Source organism: Phragmites australis, chromosome 5, assembly GCF_958298935.1.
Source record: "Phragmites australis chromosome 5, lpPhrAust1.1, whole genome shotgun sequence".
NCBI lineage: Eukaryota > Viridiplantae > Streptophyta > Magnoliopsida > Poales > Poaceae > Phragmites > Phragmites australis.
In genome coordinates this window covers 9,297,083-9,314,445 of record NC_084925.1, presented here as the reverse complement: position 1 = coordinate 9,314,445, position 17,363 = coordinate 9,297,083, and the positions used below count along the sequence as shown (strand labels likewise).

Below are 17,363 nucleotides of genomic sequence, written 5' to 3'. Positions count from 1 at the left end.
ATGAGTGGTATTTTGTTGCAGGAAGCTTTTGATGGTTGAGGCGTAGTTCCAGGGGGCTTGGGTGGTGTTTGTCGCTGTTTCCAGCATCCATGGGCCAATTCGGCACCTCCCGTGTTTTGGCCCCTTTGTCTTGGTTGGGTGCAGGAGCACCGGGCAAAAGCCCTAATTGGCTTCCTGTCGATGCCAACATTGACAACACCCTTGGGCACCGTTCGCTCCTTGGAGGCAGTGCTTTGATGCTTTCCTGCATTCTTCGGGTGAAAACCTAATTTCGGTTTTCTGAATGGGCAAGGGTGGCACCTTTGAGGTTGTGTTCTCCTTAGAAGCGTCGTCTGTGAGTTTTTTCCCTGTGTTTTCTGTGGTGGCTAGCTTCGGTCCAGCCTTGGTCTATTCTATGGCATTGTTGGTTTAGTTTAGCTAGGTAGCTAGTTAGATGATGCCATGCTCTGGATCTAATTTATCTAGGTAGTCTGCTCTTGTGTTTGTAGCTTTGTACTTGGTTTTTTCTTCGTTAACCGAGATGGTTATATGCATTTTAGCTATGTAGAGGTCAATAGCAAACTCTTATATGATTGTATCTAATTGGTATAACAACAAGGGTCAATAAAGCTTCAATTATAAAAAACATACAGATACAGCGAGTTTTGGGCGTGTTTTTGCACAGTTTGAGAATATTTCGAGCAGAAATTGTCGGAGGGATGGTATACTTTAGCCGATAAAACATTTGTTATGTTCTAACTTCTCACGGCCAGTCGCAGTAACTTTAATTTCAGGCCATAATGCTGTCATCTTGAGGCAAGCCCCAACAACGCAGTATCAACTTGGTATAGCTGTATGTATAATGCTGCTTGCGACATGCAAAGCAACCCAAGTGGCTGAAATGCCAGACAGGACAACATTGTAATGCTGAAAGGAAGGAAACCCATCCAAGTAATCAATTTCGTCGCATTTATTTTCTTCAGTACTGTGTAAATCATGCTACAGCCATTTGCCGCTAGTGTAACAAGTGCCATAAGAAAGGAAAAATAAGAGGCATGATCACCATATAGCTCTCAACATTTAAGTTGCCCATCAATAGTTCTCCATACAGGTGAAATTTGCCATTGGACAGCCCCAACAGGTTGAACTTATTTCTCACGGACGACCTTGCAAATATGTCATGAACAAAAAAAAGCCGCTTGCAAGCCTCATTTCATCGGCCGAAGAGGGCAGGAGGAAGAAACTCAATTTGGCTTGGTAACCTCATGAATAGCATTTGCCAAGTAAGCAACATTTCCTGTTGTTACACCAGCCATGCTGAAATAGACACAGGAACAAAGTTAGATTCCTTTATTTTCTCCTGCAGGTACGAAGGGTAGATCATTGCGTCAATGTGATGTTGCAAAGTGAGTGAGTAGTGTTATACCTTATTCTCCCATTGCGGGTCATGTAAATATGGTATTCATTTGTTAGGCGGTCAACTTGTTCAGGTGTCATCCCACTGTAGCAGAACATTCCAATCTGCACAAAGATACGTACCATTTCTTTAGATACAAATTCACCAAATAACTAATAATAAGGTTGTGCATGGAGTCTAAACTCAAAAAGAAACATTAATGAAATAAAATGCAATGGCAGGAAAAAAACCATTTTAGAACGAGATCTAAGTTGCAGAGCATTCCTGTACAACTACAGATATCAGCAATTCAACACCACACAAGATGAGATTGGTCCGGGCTGGTATACCTAAAATGTGAATGGCTGATGTCACTGAGTTTTGATATAATCCTTCCATTCTATTTTACTTCTTGTCCTATAATGCGCGCGCTCAACATTTAATAAAATTTTGATCACTAATATGCATGAACATATTCTGATCTGTCGCATGAAAATAGTAGTAGCGGGTTCCTCATAAAAAACACTTCCATATCACCACAATTATTACACTTGCTGCTAGTGTCACAACAAAAACCAATGGTTGAAGGGGTGTATTAAAGACTGTCAATGTTCAAAGCGACAAAGTAAAAGAGAAGTGAGGTGGAACCTTCACTTCCAAAAGTAATATATTAGACGACTTCGCAAATAATAAAAAAAGAAGATAAAAATAATCACATTAGACACATCGTTATGGATTATGTGTTATTCTCCATTTCTAATTGTTAGTCTCAAGGCGAGCCAGCTCAACAGGGCCTTGTGTTTGTAAATGATAAATTAATCCAAAACCATTGCTGACACGCTGTAGTTTGCAATTGAACAACTTCAAGCTCCAAACCCAACAATAGATAAAAAAGCACATGTGGAATTGATTTCTTGATGAACCATACTCCGGCACTAAGATACAACTCAAACAATCTCTCAGCCTTCGGAGTGCTAGCTATTGGTCACTGTTGTTAACTGATAGAATATGCATGTCACAGTTCTATTTACCTGATTGGTGATATCTACAATTATATTCAGAAACATGGCAATGATATTTCTCACAGTTCTATTTACCTGATTGGTGATATGCTCCCATGACAAAGGTGAACCTAGCTTTTCAAGATTTTCCTTAAGTGCCTTCCGCATTCCAATGATACGACCAGCCATACCCTGAGACAACCAATGGTGATAAAAAGTGCTTATTAATGAAGTTCTTTCTTTATGCACTTACAATTGATCTAGCCATTTAAGAACTTTATAGTTACGCAGGATCCACAGTTTACCTTGACCTCTTTTAACCATAAACTCTTTAGTTCTGGATCATTGAGGATTATAGAAACAACCAGTGCACCATGAATAGGTGGGTTGCTGTACATTGGCCTTGCGATCTGTTGCAGTTGGCTCTTGACAGCAACTGCTTGCATCTCATCCTCACATAGAATACTGCAATATAAGTAATAAACACAAATCATTATTGTGATCCTAATATCATCACTATTGGAACAAAAGTTGAAACAATGGAGCACCTAATTATATTTAATGCCATCCACTTAGCTAAAGAGAGCATGGAGTAAGGAGCACTCCAACTGAAAAACAAGTTCTTTCACTACGTGTAAGTTTTTTTTCTCTCTCTCTCCCTTTTGAGGGCTTTATATCTTGAGAAATCGAACAATTTTTTTTCTCAAAAATCGCCACTGACCAGTGACCACACATCATTTTACAAAAGCACACATGGACATCGTTAGGAAACATAAACTATTGCTAAAACTAAGAAGAACTAAAAGTGATCCACTGTATGTTAGAAATAACTAGCACTGGTCAAGTGAATACCTCAGACATCCTGCTCTCTGTCCATACAGCCCCATGTTCTTTGCGTATGACTGAGCACATCCAATTTGGTGTCCATCTTCAAGGAAGATTCGGATTGCCTTGGCATCTCTCTCTGGATCACCGCTGGCAAATCCTTGGTATGCCATGTCAAAGAAGGGAAAATGTTTTTTCACCTACAGAGACACAAGAGTGATATATGATAAGATGTGGCTGGTGGGAATTCACTACAGAAAATACCATTGTCTGATATTTTTGCATTCCCCTTACCTTGAACTGATAGGATATCTCTCTCCATTGTTCCTCTGTAGGATCTACTCCAGTAGGATTATGAGCACATGCATGGAGCAGAAAGAAAGAACCATTTGGAGCATTCTGATGATGACAGAAAAAAAAAACATAAACAAAATCAATTTCACACAAATTGTCAGCATGCCAGAATCACCAAGCAGAAAATAGTTAGTCTCTCTAGGTTCCAATTTCCAAACTCCAATTAACTAGGTATTGTGCTAAAAGAACTATAAATGCACGTACCAGACCTCTATTAGAGAGGCAAGGTTGCAACAAAAGTAACAAGAGAAGCTAAAGTTGATAGTTGCCATGCCACGAGAACTATAAACTAAATCCATAAAAAAATGGATTCAGGAAGCAGCAAGAATGCAAGAAGTCAATAGAAATAATAATATCCTTGTGCAAATGTTAAATAAATTAATCACCTTGATGTCATCCATCAATCCTTCAAAATCAAGCCCTCTTGACTCTGGATGGTAGTATGTGAATGTTCTCTGTGGCACTTGAGCATCCCTCCAAATATTGTGATGGCTGGAGAAGTTCCCACATTGAAGTTAGCTATTAAGTGTGTAAATAACACCGAAAAGTCAAATGTAATTCAGTGAAGAATCCTGGATGGCTACCGTAGCAGCTAGAAATACGGTGAGATTAACTCTCTCTCAAACAAATAGCAATGGAATACACTCGTTTCCATAGCTCCGTTTCACTCTTTTTTCCTGAGAAGCAAACAAAAGAAGAATGGGGGTGGCAACAAGATGTCTACTCACTTGGACCACGTTGGTGTAGGTATGTAGATCTGCGAATCGGGCAAGAAACGCTTCTGGAAATCAGCAAAGAGCCGGCACGCACCAGTACCCGAAAGCGCCTGCACTGCCGCGATCCTCTTGTCTTTGATGAACTCAGAATCCTCCCCGTACGCCAGCTTCAGCGACTCATCAATCATCTTCATACTGCCTCCCATTGGAAGGTACTCCCTGTTTTGCAAATTGAATCAATGCAATAATCAGAACCCATGGACAAGACACCATGTCTCGGACGAACAAATCATTTTCACTATTGGACTGGACAAGCCAAAGGGAAGCGCAAAATTCTCAGAGGAAGCCCAAATCGGTGTCCTAATAAGCTGAGATTAACAGATACTGCGCCACGAGCTGGATCGTGTCACGGTACATCGTCCAGAAGCACGCAGTATCATTCCAAACATGTCATTTTCACAAGATCGCACAGAAATGGACAAATACAGCAAGAGCACAAACAGCCGGCGAAAGGTGGGGAGCGAGAAGGAGATCTCTCACATGTTAAGGTTTCCAGCGATCCGTTGCTCGGCCTCGCGCACGCAGTCGAGCACGACGGGCTGGCCGTTGTCGTCCCGGTAGGCGCCCTGCGGTGAAAGTACCGTCCCATTTCATCAGGAACCAAAGCATGGCAAGCAAGATTCGCATGAAGGCGATCGCGGGGAGAAGAGGGGAGCGGAGGACGTACGACGCCGACGTTGACTTTGCCGGGGGATGGGTCAGCGAGGAAGGCCTCGGTGACGCCGAGGATGGGGTCCTTGGGCGCCGGCTCGACGTGGCCGAACAGCGACGCCATCGGCCTCGCCGGCTGCAGCCTCGGCAGCAGGGCACCGCCGTGGCGCCGGATCGCGGAGGAGGCCGCGCGGGACAGCGCCGCCATGGCTGGGATGGGACGGGGAGAAGCGGTTGCTAGCTTCTTGGGTGGCGCAGGGAAGCGAGGAGGAGGGGGGAAGGTAAGGTAGAAGAAAGCTGTGGGCTTTTTGGTCGCTGCGCCGCTGGTTTTGCTTGCGCACTAGCGAGACCAACAATATAAAAGACGAGTTTTGCTGCGACGGTTCGCTGCCTGCGGTGCGGCGGCCCCGGACGCGGTTCTTGTGTACTGTACCGTTACGGCACTTCTGCTGACATAGGGCTAGGACTTCATGTATCTGCAGCACCAGTGTAAGATTATCTCCAATTATATTCTCTCTATTTTATTCTTTTTCTGATTTCACTTCCTATTTTTATTCTCTTTATTTTTATTATTTTTATTTATTTTTTAGAATTCCGTTCCGAAAAGAATGATTTTAAAAATCCCTTCGTGACGGGAAGTACGAAGGAAAATCTTTAAAACGATGAAATAAACAAATCCATGAAAAAAATCCTTAGGATGCCCTAAGCATCCCATCCGGTGGTCATATGGTTGTCGCTGACAAATAAACAGGGTACATAGTTGATCAATATGTTATGTCACAATCTCCCTCTTTAACTGTTTCACTGCCCTCCGATCTCCACTTAGATCAAGACTCGAGTAATATGACCATGTGATGTGGGTTTTTTGGAAGCTTGAAGCTAAAACCTTAGCTAGCTAGACTTAGTCATAGTGACCAGGTTCTAAAAAAATGTAGTGTGATAGTTTATAGATAGCTAATGTGTATCGTTAGAAATGACTTTGTGATGTATCTCCACCGTTTACCACCATGTCCCTGCCACGTAGGGTGATGAACCAAATATGCCCTAGGTCTTTTGAAATTTACTCAGATGAGTCTAAATTAATAGATGAAAGACGGCTCAAGTTGTACGAATTGTAAGAAAAATCGCCACAAGTCCCGCTGTTGATACGAGAGGAAACCAAATTTCTAACATGGACATCTTCTATATCTAAACGCGATCGCATTTGAGCCCTCCCACGCTATCCATGTCGACTATTGATTCCGAGACCTCCAATAAGGCCTCCAGCAGATTAGCATCGTCCGATTTGGTGTGTCGCGGGCTCCGTGAGGCTTCGAGTATCTTCTCTGTTTGCTCGGCCGCTCACGCTCCTTGCTCGCAGCTCCGCCGCCCACCTTCGCTTCGCCCCCGCCTCACCAACGAGCTACTCCGGCTCTGCGCCGCCACCGCCGCCTTCACCATCGCCGCTCCGCGCGCCTTCGCTGCCAGCGCTCTACGCCGGTCATCACCGCCTCCACTCCACACGCTCTCTCTCTCTCTCTCCCTCTCTCACGCACAAATCCATGGCAGAGGGAGAACATGATCCATCAATCTCGCCGCTGTGCCGCCGGCTAAACGCTGGTGAATCTCGAGCGGTCGGCAACCACGCACCTTCATCTCCCTTTCCCTCTGTCATGTTCTTCTTCTCCATCTCTCTTTCTCTCTCCCTCTCTCACGCACAAATCCATGGCAGAGTCTCTCTCTCTCTCTCTTGGCCACATTCAGGAGATCAGGCCGCATGCAGGTGACCATCAGGGGACTCCTCATCTCCGTAATCTCTTCTTCCCACCCTCTCTCCTCCCCACTCCCACCCTGTAATCGCTTCTGCTCAGCCCCCACCCTTGACACCCTGTGTAGATTAAGGTGTCCATTGCCTTTTAGGTACTTTTGCAGATTGGAAGTGTGTTGATTCGGTGTTGCTGTCCAATGAATCGGTGTTTTTCTCGTTAACTGTCTATTCGTGCATTCTGTGTTATGTAAGCTACATTGGAAGTGTTTGACATTATGCACGAGAAGCAAATAGATAACCTCCCAACGTATGCTATTTTTTAGAAGCTGTCGGATTAGGATCAGATTAGGTAGCTAATTTATGTTTTTTCATCGTAGCACTATAGGTAACTTGTGTCTGATGAAATGCCAACAAGAACCATGTGTGTGAACATACCAATAAGTATTCATGTGGTATGCACGTGCGACCATGTCTGTGCGTGTGATTCTAATAGCGATCTTAGGTACATCTTGATCAAGATTCAATCTTGACTTCCTAATTTAGTTTGCTTCCTTGTAATATGATGGCTTTGAAACTCTGTGTAGAGATTTGATTGCCTCTAGGGAGATCATTGTTGCATATTTGAATGGCTTCATTGCTCCAATTCTATGCAATAACAGTCTGTCATATATATGCAGAAAATATATTTGCAGTTCAGGAATGAGATTGGTTCTTTAGTTGAAGCTCCAACAACTATTGGGGCACGGTGTTAGATGCAAGCAGTAATCTTTTACCAGATAGATTGAAACAACTAGCTCAGCTAATCACAGAACCTGATGCGAAGAACCTTCGGTTTTGTATTTGGTAAAGTAAAAGGTATTTAGCTGTCATCATACTTGCAACACTCATATTGATAAAATTTATTCATATCATTACCTGATCCAATTTGTGGATAGATGGTATGTGTACATCTACAATATTGATGCTTTTGTAATGGTTCTTTTCAGACTCTAATTATGTACTTCCTTATAATTTAGTTTGAGACAAATGCAAATCTTCCTCTGTAAAAGAACAAATGTGGGTGCCTCACTGCAGATGTTTCAGGGCATCTTTCACAAAATAAACGTTGCTACGTTGCTTCAACATGATAGGTAAGTAATAGTCCATGATCTTTTTTTTCTGTCTGGAGTGTTTTCTTTTTGTTTCAGTTGTATACCCTGCTAATGCTAAATCTTGAATTGCCTTTCTTAATAAAATTTCCCATACTGCACCTCATATGTACATGCATATAATCATAACTCACAAATGTCAATAGAAAAATTCATATGGAAAAAATTGTTGCTGGAACCATAGCATCCTCGATTTCGCATAGTTTTGTTAGATTACACAGAGATTGATGCATACACAAAACATCAAATTTATGAACAGTTTTTGGCATGTGGATCTTCTGATCAACCTTCAGTTATGGATGGCCAAACATTTATTTAGGTGTGAAGCATTTCCAACTTACCCACGAACATATGATACGGTGCATGCTGATGGCTTGATATCACTTGAGAAGAGCCACAAGCATAGATGTTCTACTCTTGACATATTCTTGGAAGTTGATCGCATCCTACGACCAGAGGTAAGCCAATTTTGCTAATTATACCGATATGGAAATGGATCATTCAGTCATGAATCATGTCTATAACTCACATCTAAAGGTTCTTGGATGCATGTGGAGCATAAACAATAACATTGTCCTGTTTGGATGTCTGTAGTTCTAAATGACAGAATGATTCATACGTTGCTATTCTAATTAGTGTTGTTTCTTAACTGTTATATGGAACATTCACATGAGAAATATTAACTTGGTTTAGTTTCTTCAAAACTTTGCCCTTGGTTGGCCATATACTTTGGCAGAGCAATCATTCTGATCATAATCTATTGGTAACGCAAACTCTACCTCTGAAGATGTTGACATCCGGTTTTGCAATGAAAAAGAAATAACCTTTGCTATACTTTATTTACTGTATAGCTATAATGCACAACTGTCATTACCCATGATGAAGACATGCACCAGAATGATCAGAATAGTATTGCATTTGCATACTTCCACACATATGTCAAGCACTACTTGCATCAGTCATAAAATTATTCATGTATTGGTCAATTCCATGCATTGGTCTCATGGCCGTCAAATATGCCAGCTAAATTATTGGATTAGGTCCAAACTGTTTGGCCAAATTAGACAATATATACAAGTACTTTTGATATAGGAAGATTATGTATGCCAATTAAGATTAGAAATAAATTGATGAATCATATCATATCAAATATGAAGATATGTTTCAAATGCTGACACACCCACCTTAATCATGTAGTATTTGTACTTTTGCCATGGCCCATGCCAAAAGAAGTTTGCTCTAGCAGTTTCCATCTTCTAATGAACTGTTTTTGGCAACAAATACATTCCCATAGTATAATTTGGTATAGAACTTAGGCTTAATATAATCAGAATATTCTTCCCAGGTGAAGTAAGTGTCTTTGAGGAATCAGAGCTGTTGTGGATATCATATTGGAACCCTCGCTCTCTTTTGGATCTCCTAACCCCGCTCACACACGTCTTCTTCACTGCGAGTAACACTCTTGACCTGATCGCTCTCATTGGTGCCGTGGCGAAAGCGCGATTTGTTTGCAAAATATAGCTCCCTGTGGATCCGATTTAATATACATTAACAATTTTGTTGGTTATTCCTCTATTGTTATTACTTTTTTTCCTTTTACTCTCAATGTTGACAATAACAAAAATAAAAATGACATAAAAAAACATAATAGATCTGATTTTGAAGCATTAGATAGACTAATCCTCAAAACCCTAGGCAGCACCGCTGGACTTAGACAATAGGTGGGTAGTTCAAAGGTTATTGGCCTTTTCTCTGCCTTTATGAGGTTGAATATGTATATATTTGTTTTAATTCATAATATAATGTCATATGTTGAAGTCATAAACCCTCATAAAGGATTGATGGATTCATAATTTTCTAATGCTTCTACGCATCTACAACATATTTTTATTCAATATAATATATGTCCATAATGCATACATAAAATATCTGTTGGCTATCTCTGATCCAGCACAGATGAAGATAAGGGAATTTTATTGAGACTTATTATACATTACTATCTCGGCAACAGGTCAATATCGCACGCCAACTGCGTGCTTTGTTCCTAGTATTTTGTAAATTCTAAGCAAGCTCAACATCAGCTTGGATAGGTAGGCTCCACTGCGACGAATAGGTAGGCTCCACTGCGACACATGAGCCGAGCCTGTGCCTGCTCGAATTCATTCGTCGTCAAAGATTGAAGTCAGGTCCTCTTTGGGACTCCGACCTATCCCAAGCACAACGAAAGGAGATATCAAAACTGATTTCAAGTAGCTCGAAAATCTCAATTTTGTTACTAGCCCTGGTCTATGTATAGAACCTGGGAGCTAAATCTCCCTGCAATACATAAGCAATTTGGCTTTGAAAGTTGAGACAAACAATAGACACAGATAGCTGAGCATGCATCAGGGATACATCTATTCACTGATTATCATGATGTATTTCTAAGAAAATATAGATACAATATGACATCTAATACAATACACAACATTACACACTATCATATGCATTATCATAAAGCACTGGCAGACACACTATGCAAGAACAAAAAGCCAAATGGATCTGAATAATTAATCAACTGCCTGAAACCAATCCATTCTGGCTCTTCCTTGTGGCCACAACCAGAGGAGGGATGCTCTGCTCACTCCAGAACACCTGCTCAGGATCCACCACACCCTTCACCATTGCCAGCCTCCTGAAGTTGCCCCTGAAGTACTTCTCGCCCCAAACCCTGGCCTCCTCATAGCCCGTGCTCCCCTCCACATTCTGCCCCAGGTCCAGGTCCCTGAAATTGATGTACGCAGCTCTAGGCCTCTTGCTCACATAGGGTGTCATGAACTCATGCGACCCCCTCACCCAGCCCAGGTGCTCATCCTCGTATGACACATTCTTGTCACCTCCCCACTTGACAAAGTACTGCACATTGTAGAGGTACTCTCGCCGGTGCGCGTAAGGCGTGTCGGATTCTGGTATCTCGCTCATCCTGCCACCTTGCGGGTCAATGTCGATCGAGCCGCCATTGTCTTCGACGATCTTCGTAAGCAGTCCGGTTAGGCCGGTTGTCGGAATTGGCGATGTCAGGTAGTCCAGCTTGATCTTGTAGTAATCCTTGGGCTGCAGCGTTCTGTCGAGGAGCACCTCGGCAGGTTGGCCATTGGTGTAGCCGTAGAAGTAGAGCATGGACTGAATCCAACTCATATCTTTGCAGTCGCTTGGCTTGATGCCTAGTTCAGGCAGATGGGCGTCCATCTCGGTGATCATGCCGCTGCAGTTGCCAAGAAACAGTGACTTGAAGGTCACCAGTGGCTGTCTCTCGCCGGCGTCGTCGAGCTTGGACTCCATGGCCACCTTGACGAACAGGTCGTCCGGGAGCGCGTGCGCCACGCGCTGCCATTTGGTCAGGAGGCGAAGCATTGCTTGGGTTTGCTGCTCGTTTCCTCGCCGGAGGTGGCGGACGGTGAATGCGGAGACGATGGGCGGCACAGGGACCAGCCGCACCGTCCAAGAAACGACGATGCCGAAGCTGCCACCGCCGCCGCCCCTGATCGCCCAGAAGAGGTCCTTGCCCATGGCCGCTTGGTCGAGGAGCCTCCCGTCGGCGTCCACCACCTCGGCGTCGACGACATTGTCGGCGGCCAGGCCGTGCTTCCGCATCATGGGCCCGAACCCACCGCCGCTGAGGTGGCCGCCGACGCAGACCGTGGGGCAGATCCCGGCAGGGAACCCGAGCTCCCCGCCGCCCTCGCGCGCGACGGCGTAGTAGAGCTCCCCGAGCGTGGCCCCGGGCCCGGCGCGGGCCACGCGGCGCGCCGCGTCGACGCGCACCTCCCGGAGCGCAGCGACATCGACGACGGCGAAGGGGCGGGCGCCGCTCACGCCGCCGGGCCGGAGCGAGCGGTAGGAGAGTCCCTCGTAGTCGTGGCCGCCGCTGCGGGCGCGGACCGTGAGCCCGTGCCGACGGCAGCATGAGACGGAGGCCCGCACCTCTGCGACGGTCCGGGGCGTGAGGAGCAGCGCCGGGCGCGGCGTCCGCGGCGAGGCGAAGCGGAGGTTCTGGATGGTGGCGTTGAGTAAAGAGTTGAAGGAGGCGGCCGCCGGCGCGTGGACGAGCCGGGAGAGGTCGGCGGTGGCCGGCGAGAGGCGCGCGACGCAGCGGAGGAAGCTCTCGTGGAGGCCGCCGCCGCCGTCTTCTTGCTCCCGCGAGGAACAAGGCGAGGCGAGGAGGAAGAGGACGAGCAGAGAGAGGTGCACGAATCTTGGCTGCATCGCCTTCTTGCTTGCTCCCGGCCTCATCTACTCTTGCTGTGGCTGAGCAAAGATGGATTAGTTACTACTCAACGATGATAATGATGTGATTACAACACCTTTGGCACACAAGAAAAGAAAAGAAACAGCAATAGCGAAGATTGAACAAGCTTTCAACGGTAGCTCAGCTCAGTTCATCGTGACTCGACAGGTTGACGACCTAGCGAAGGGACCGGGTGAGCATCGTCCACCGTGACGCCGACTGGGCAGTGGGCGTAGCTTTCTCTGGTGCTGTACTACAGCGTTAGGAGAGCTCATTGGTTTTTACATAGCTTTCAAAGGGACTGAGATACTCTAGCTCAATGCAGAGAGGCTACAATCCTCTACATTAAGATGAATTTGCACCGTCCAATTAAAATGGAGAGTGGAGAGTTTAGATCTGCCGCTACAGTAACATATAAACAGTAACATGCGGTACTACAGTATGACATGTCCCTGTTGCTACAGTCTTACTATAGTATTATTTGATTAATTAATGCAGACTATTGTAACGGTTGGCTCGTTACACTGTTTATATAGTGATTCTCTATATTAATCGTAATTAAAGCAGAGGATCCGGATCCCTTTCAAAGTAGCTTGCTAGCTGAAATTAGAGAAACTCTATTAAATAGTAATTTTTAGTTTTTATCTTCTAAATAGAATTTGTAGAAGTGATTCTTTAAAATAAACTAAAAATTATAGAGTTAAAAAAATAATTTCCCTAATTCACTTCCCGTAAAGATTTATTTTTTTCATATATTTTATTTTAGAAAATCACTTTCGGCCATATAATTACTTCCTTTGAAAATCACTCATCGTAGAGAATTTAATTCAGAGAGAGTTATACCAAACAAACCCCATGAGTCCGTTTGCATCACAAATTTTTTTGCAGGAACGGAGGAAGAGGACCCACGAGGATCACTGTAAAATTCAGCACAACTCTGAATTCTGCAGGAACTCATAAAGTTACTGCTATCAACATCGTTCTGTAGAAAGACCACAATCGGTACAAATCATTTTGCAATGCAGCTATATCCTGCTTTCAAGAACCTCATCTCAGGGTCTTGAAAAAAGAACCTCCCAGGTTCGAATTTTACCAACACCAAAAATAGACAAGTTTGTCATAGAAAATTTAGATCCGGATGAAGATGAAGCTTGTAATCACCAATCGTCAAAAAGACAGGCCGTAGGAGGCGCCAAACAATCAGACTAACCATGTTTCGATGCAACAGCAGTGAGCATGTCACGCCTTTTGGATTTCAGGTATTTGGCTAAACATCAGGCCATAGAGTACAAAGTGAACAAAAACTTGCAGAGGTGAACTTGTGTTCGCGACAAATGGAAGGTTCTAACAGCTGCGCCTACAGGTGAGGTTTTATGACGCATTAGCCTGGGACTTGTTGAGGATGACTCCTTCGTACTTAACCTGGAACCACTTCATGGAGTCCTCCTTGGTCACCCTGTGCTGAATCCCAACACGGGACTTGCACCTCCTGCGACGGGCAACACGGTAGCCAGCACGCTCAAGAACGACGTAGAAGTCCATCCCGTAAATGCCTGTTGATGGATCGTACCTGTAGAGTATAAGAGAGTTAAGCTCAGTGGCTATGTGCAGAAAAAAATAATCAAACTTTGCATTGGCATGTAACTAACACAAAAATCATTAGGTAGCTTGCTTGGTCCTCACCATGAACAGCTGATGTATGAGATTCACATCAACTAATTTTCAGTCACTAAGCAGCTATCGATGTGTAAATAGGCTAAGGAATCGAGAACACAGCTAGTGGTATCATGGAGCATCAGAACATGTACGGGAATGACAGGATAAACTGATGCTAAATTATACTGTTTCAGTTTTGAAAGTAGGAAATGAACACCATGTGTAAATACGCACTGATGTATTAATAAACTGCATTATCACAAGATTTCAGAACTGGCAATGCATCAAGTGATAAGAAATTGCCATCCACTTGTCTAACAACACACAGTAAAATTACTCTCTAAGGAATGTTTATGGTTTCAGGATGTTTTGTAAGCCTTGAATAGCATCATCACCTAAAGTGGAATTTCAACCAACTTAAAAAAAAACATGGCTAGGCCTCAGTTAAACACACATCTGTACCGTCTCAAGCTTTACTAGCATAGGATTGACACTGAGAACAGCATGATAGCCTCCTAGGTGACAACTGACAACATATAAATGGAGTACTAGAAAAACTTGTACTTCTGGCAGTAACACACATCATGTCCTTAGGATACGATAATGCAAACAAAGACGTATTGACATAATCAACCTGTTTAGGAAATCATAGCAAGGGTCTAGCCAAGGAAGAAGGCCTTACTTGATGCCAAGATCGATGTGCTCCTGAATACCGAAGCCGAAGCAGCCGGTCTCGCTAAAGTTCCTCCTGAGCAGCTCGTACTCCTTAACCTTTAGGCCGCTCTCGAGCAGCTGCATCGCCTTCTCGCCCCTCACCGTCACGTAGCACGCGATCTTCTCATTGCGCCGGATGCCAAACGACCGCACCGTGTACCTCGCTGCCACACCACCGCGGGCAGGGACGTTGTCGCCACTCGTCAGCGCAAAGCAAGAAACGGCGAGAGAGAGAGAGAGAGAGAGAGAGAGAGCAGGTCATCACTACTCACCCTTGGAGAACACCGGGGTCTGCCCGCTGAGCTGCTCCAGCACCTTGGCGGCGCGGGTGAGGCGGTCGCCGCTCTCCCCGACGGAGATGTTGAGGACGAGCTTCTGCACCTTCATCTCCCGCATCGGGTTCGACTGCTTCTTCTCCGACGCCTGCGCAAGTGGGGAAACACACGTGTGCACGAAGAGGTTAGCTTCAACAGGCAAGGCGAGGAGGAGGAGAAGCTGGGGGAGAAGGAATGGGGTCGCTACCATGGCAGGAGACGGCCGGATCTCCTTCTTCTTCGGCGGCGGCGGAGGGTCGAGGTGATGGCGTCGAGAGACGGAGTGAGGAGGGTGGCGGCGCGAGGTTAAAAGGCAGCAACCCTAGGTGGGGGCGATGAGAGGTTTCTGATGGGCTTTTCATGGGCCCTTTCGGGCTTTAGGGGACCATGTGATGTGATGGGCTTTTTCTGGTGCAATCCAGGCCGACTGTTCTTCGCTCACTTTTCTGATGGGCCGTACAAATAGATGGGCGATTCTGTTGGGCCGTACAAATACATGTATTTATACTGTTAGCAAAGTCACTGCACTCAGGTGCAGATCAGGAGGCCAACAATTTTTTATCATAATAAGGGAGAGGGAGAAGGGAGGAGAGAGATGCATTAGTCCTCTGTGTAGCTTCTCTGTATCTTGCACTAATTGTGTAAGTAATAAATTTGGTATCTTTCTAGCAACATAAAAATATGAAAAAAAGACACCGTGGAGCTGGAGCTTGGATCTACGCAGAGTGGACATCGATAGTGCAGATGGCATCGTCCTCCGGTCGGCAACATCAAATTAAAGTGCAAGCACATCGCAGGGCAAATCTCCTTTGGTAGAAGGTGGCTGACACCGTGCCACCTGCCAACGGAGCGGTTGCCCAGCAATGCAGCTTCACATAGTCCATAATGTACTTGCTTCAAGTAGGGATGGTAATGAGTATAAACTCACCCGGTAATAGCACCTCATACCCGTATCCATCTCAAACAAATGTAACCACCATAATACATATATCCACTCACGGGTACAATTTTTACCTATACTTGGACCCGAGCGGGTAACAGGAACCTGACGGATACTCACACCCGCTGGGATATGGCGACGGTGGCGGCTAGCCGAGAGGGGAGCACTGGGCGAAGGGGGCATAGCCGCACTACCTACATAGGATGATGGGGGCACGAGCGGTGGGCGGCGGGTGAGGCTACAACACTGGGCGATGTCGATGCCACGGTGCCAACACGGATACTTGAGAAACTAATATTGAATACAATTGTATTTGTGTGTTTACTTTAGTTTTTCGTTTTCAGGCTGCATGCTATGATGAGGGAGCAGATTGGTGGAGAGTTGGTTCGGTAGAATACCACCAGGTTTGGCACAGTTTTCATCTTCCTTGAAAGTTTCTGGGACAGGCAAGATAAGTTTAAGGCATGGATGGTGTCTGATGAGTGGATCAACAGTGCGTGGAGGGATAAAGAGGACCATGAATTCACATATGATTGTTTGACAAATAGAAGATGGTGGAGTGACATGGAATTGGTGTTGAAAGCTGTCACACCAATCTACTATGTACTTCGCTTTGCTGATTAGCAAAAAAGTGCATCTATATCTGGATTCTTTTCAAAGATGTTGAAAGTCATAGATGACATACGTGCTACATTAAGCAATACGGAAGATCTCCGTGATAGGATAATGGAAGTAATCAACACGAGACTTCGATATCTTCTCAATGAAATGCTCATGGCTGCAGGTAAGGGCTGAAATAAAATTTATTCATGCATTATATTGGTCAAAGCTACAATATTACTCAACTTGTATCCTTTCCTAGTTGAGTGCTGAACTTGTTTTGAATATTGCTGAACTTGTTTCTTTTTCTAGTTGCTGCACTTGATCTCGAAGCATTATATAGGTCGAAGCTTGTGAAAAAATCATCTTCCAAACACGCTGTAACATTAGCCCTCAAGAATATTACAAGCTCATCTTCGAAGGCATCTATTGTAATTGATCAATTTGCTTTCTTCAGTGCAAAGAGAGGGTTATTTGGAGGAGAGGAGGCTCGACGATCAGCACTTAGTGGCCGTATGAGTGCAAGTTTTGTTTTGATTGCAGCTTTTTAATGGTGTCATTGCAAGTTTTTTTTATTACTTCTCTTGTTGTGATAATTGTTCTGTCATTTATTGTAGCTGATTGGTAGGATTCATATGGAGGAGAGCACAAAGAACTACAAAAGCTTGCACGGCGTATTGTTTCACAATGCATGTCCTCCAGTGCGTGTGAGCGAAACTGGAGCATATTTGCTATGGTTCATACCAAGTTGAGAAATTGGTTGGGTTATGATAAGCTCCATAAGTTGGTTTATGTCCACTACAATTTGAAGTTGCGCATCTAACATTTCAAAACTGACATGAAAAGCCTTAAAGAAATACAAGGCTCTAAAGAAAGGGAGTCTGATCCTTGTAGCATCATGATGGATGTTGCTATGTATGATGAAGGCAATTGTGAGGAACCGTCCAAATAATATTCTAATTAATCACCAGGAGGATCATTATTCATAATCGCAA

The 17,363-nt window shown here is 44.4% G+C and overlaps 3 protein-coding genes across 3 annotated transcripts; all 3 read right to left on the bottom strand.

The window, feature by feature from the left end:
- Positions 1–931: 931 nt before the first annotated feature.
- On the bottom strand, positions 932–5,335 carry LOC133918707 (aspartate aminotransferase, mitochondrial). Its single transcript, XM_062362723.1, has 10 exons — positions 4,999–5,335; positions 4,812–4,897; positions 4,284–4,490; positions 3,942–4,047; positions 3,496–3,600; positions 3,229–3,401; positions 2,682–2,841; positions 2,473–2,568; positions 1,406–1,500; positions 932–1,296 (listed from the first exon to the last, which is right to left on the bottom strand). Exons 1-10 carry the CDS (start codon positions 5,188–5,190, stop codon positions 1,224–1,226), a joined length of 1,293 nt encoding a protein of 430 aa, XP_062218707.1. The 5' UTR covers positions 5,191–5,335; the 3' UTR covers positions 932–1,223.
- A 4,916-nt stretch (positions 5,336–10,251) lies between these two features.
- Positions 10,252–12,417, bottom strand: LOC133918706 (tetrahydroberberine oxidase-like). The gene has a single exon (XM_062362722.1). The coding sequence runs from the start codon at positions 12,147–12,149 to the stop codon at positions 10,431–10,433; it is 1,719 nt and encodes a 572-aa protein (XP_062218706.1). The 5' UTR covers positions 12,150–12,417; the 3' UTR covers positions 10,252–10,430.
- Positions 12,418–13,285: 868 nt separating this feature from the next.
- On the bottom strand, positions 13,286–15,190 carry LOC133918704 (large ribosomal subunit protein uL5-like). Its single transcript, XM_062362721.1, has 4 exons — positions 15,037–15,190; positions 14,787–14,937; positions 14,483–14,678; positions 13,286–13,714 (listed from the first exon to the last, which is right to left on the bottom strand). Exons 1-4 carry the CDS (start codon positions 15,037–15,039, stop codon positions 13,516–13,518), a joined length of 549 nt encoding a protein of 182 aa, XP_062218705.1. The 5' UTR covers positions 15,040–15,190; the 3' UTR covers positions 13,286–13,515.
- Positions 15,191–17,363: the final 2,173 nt, after the last annotated feature.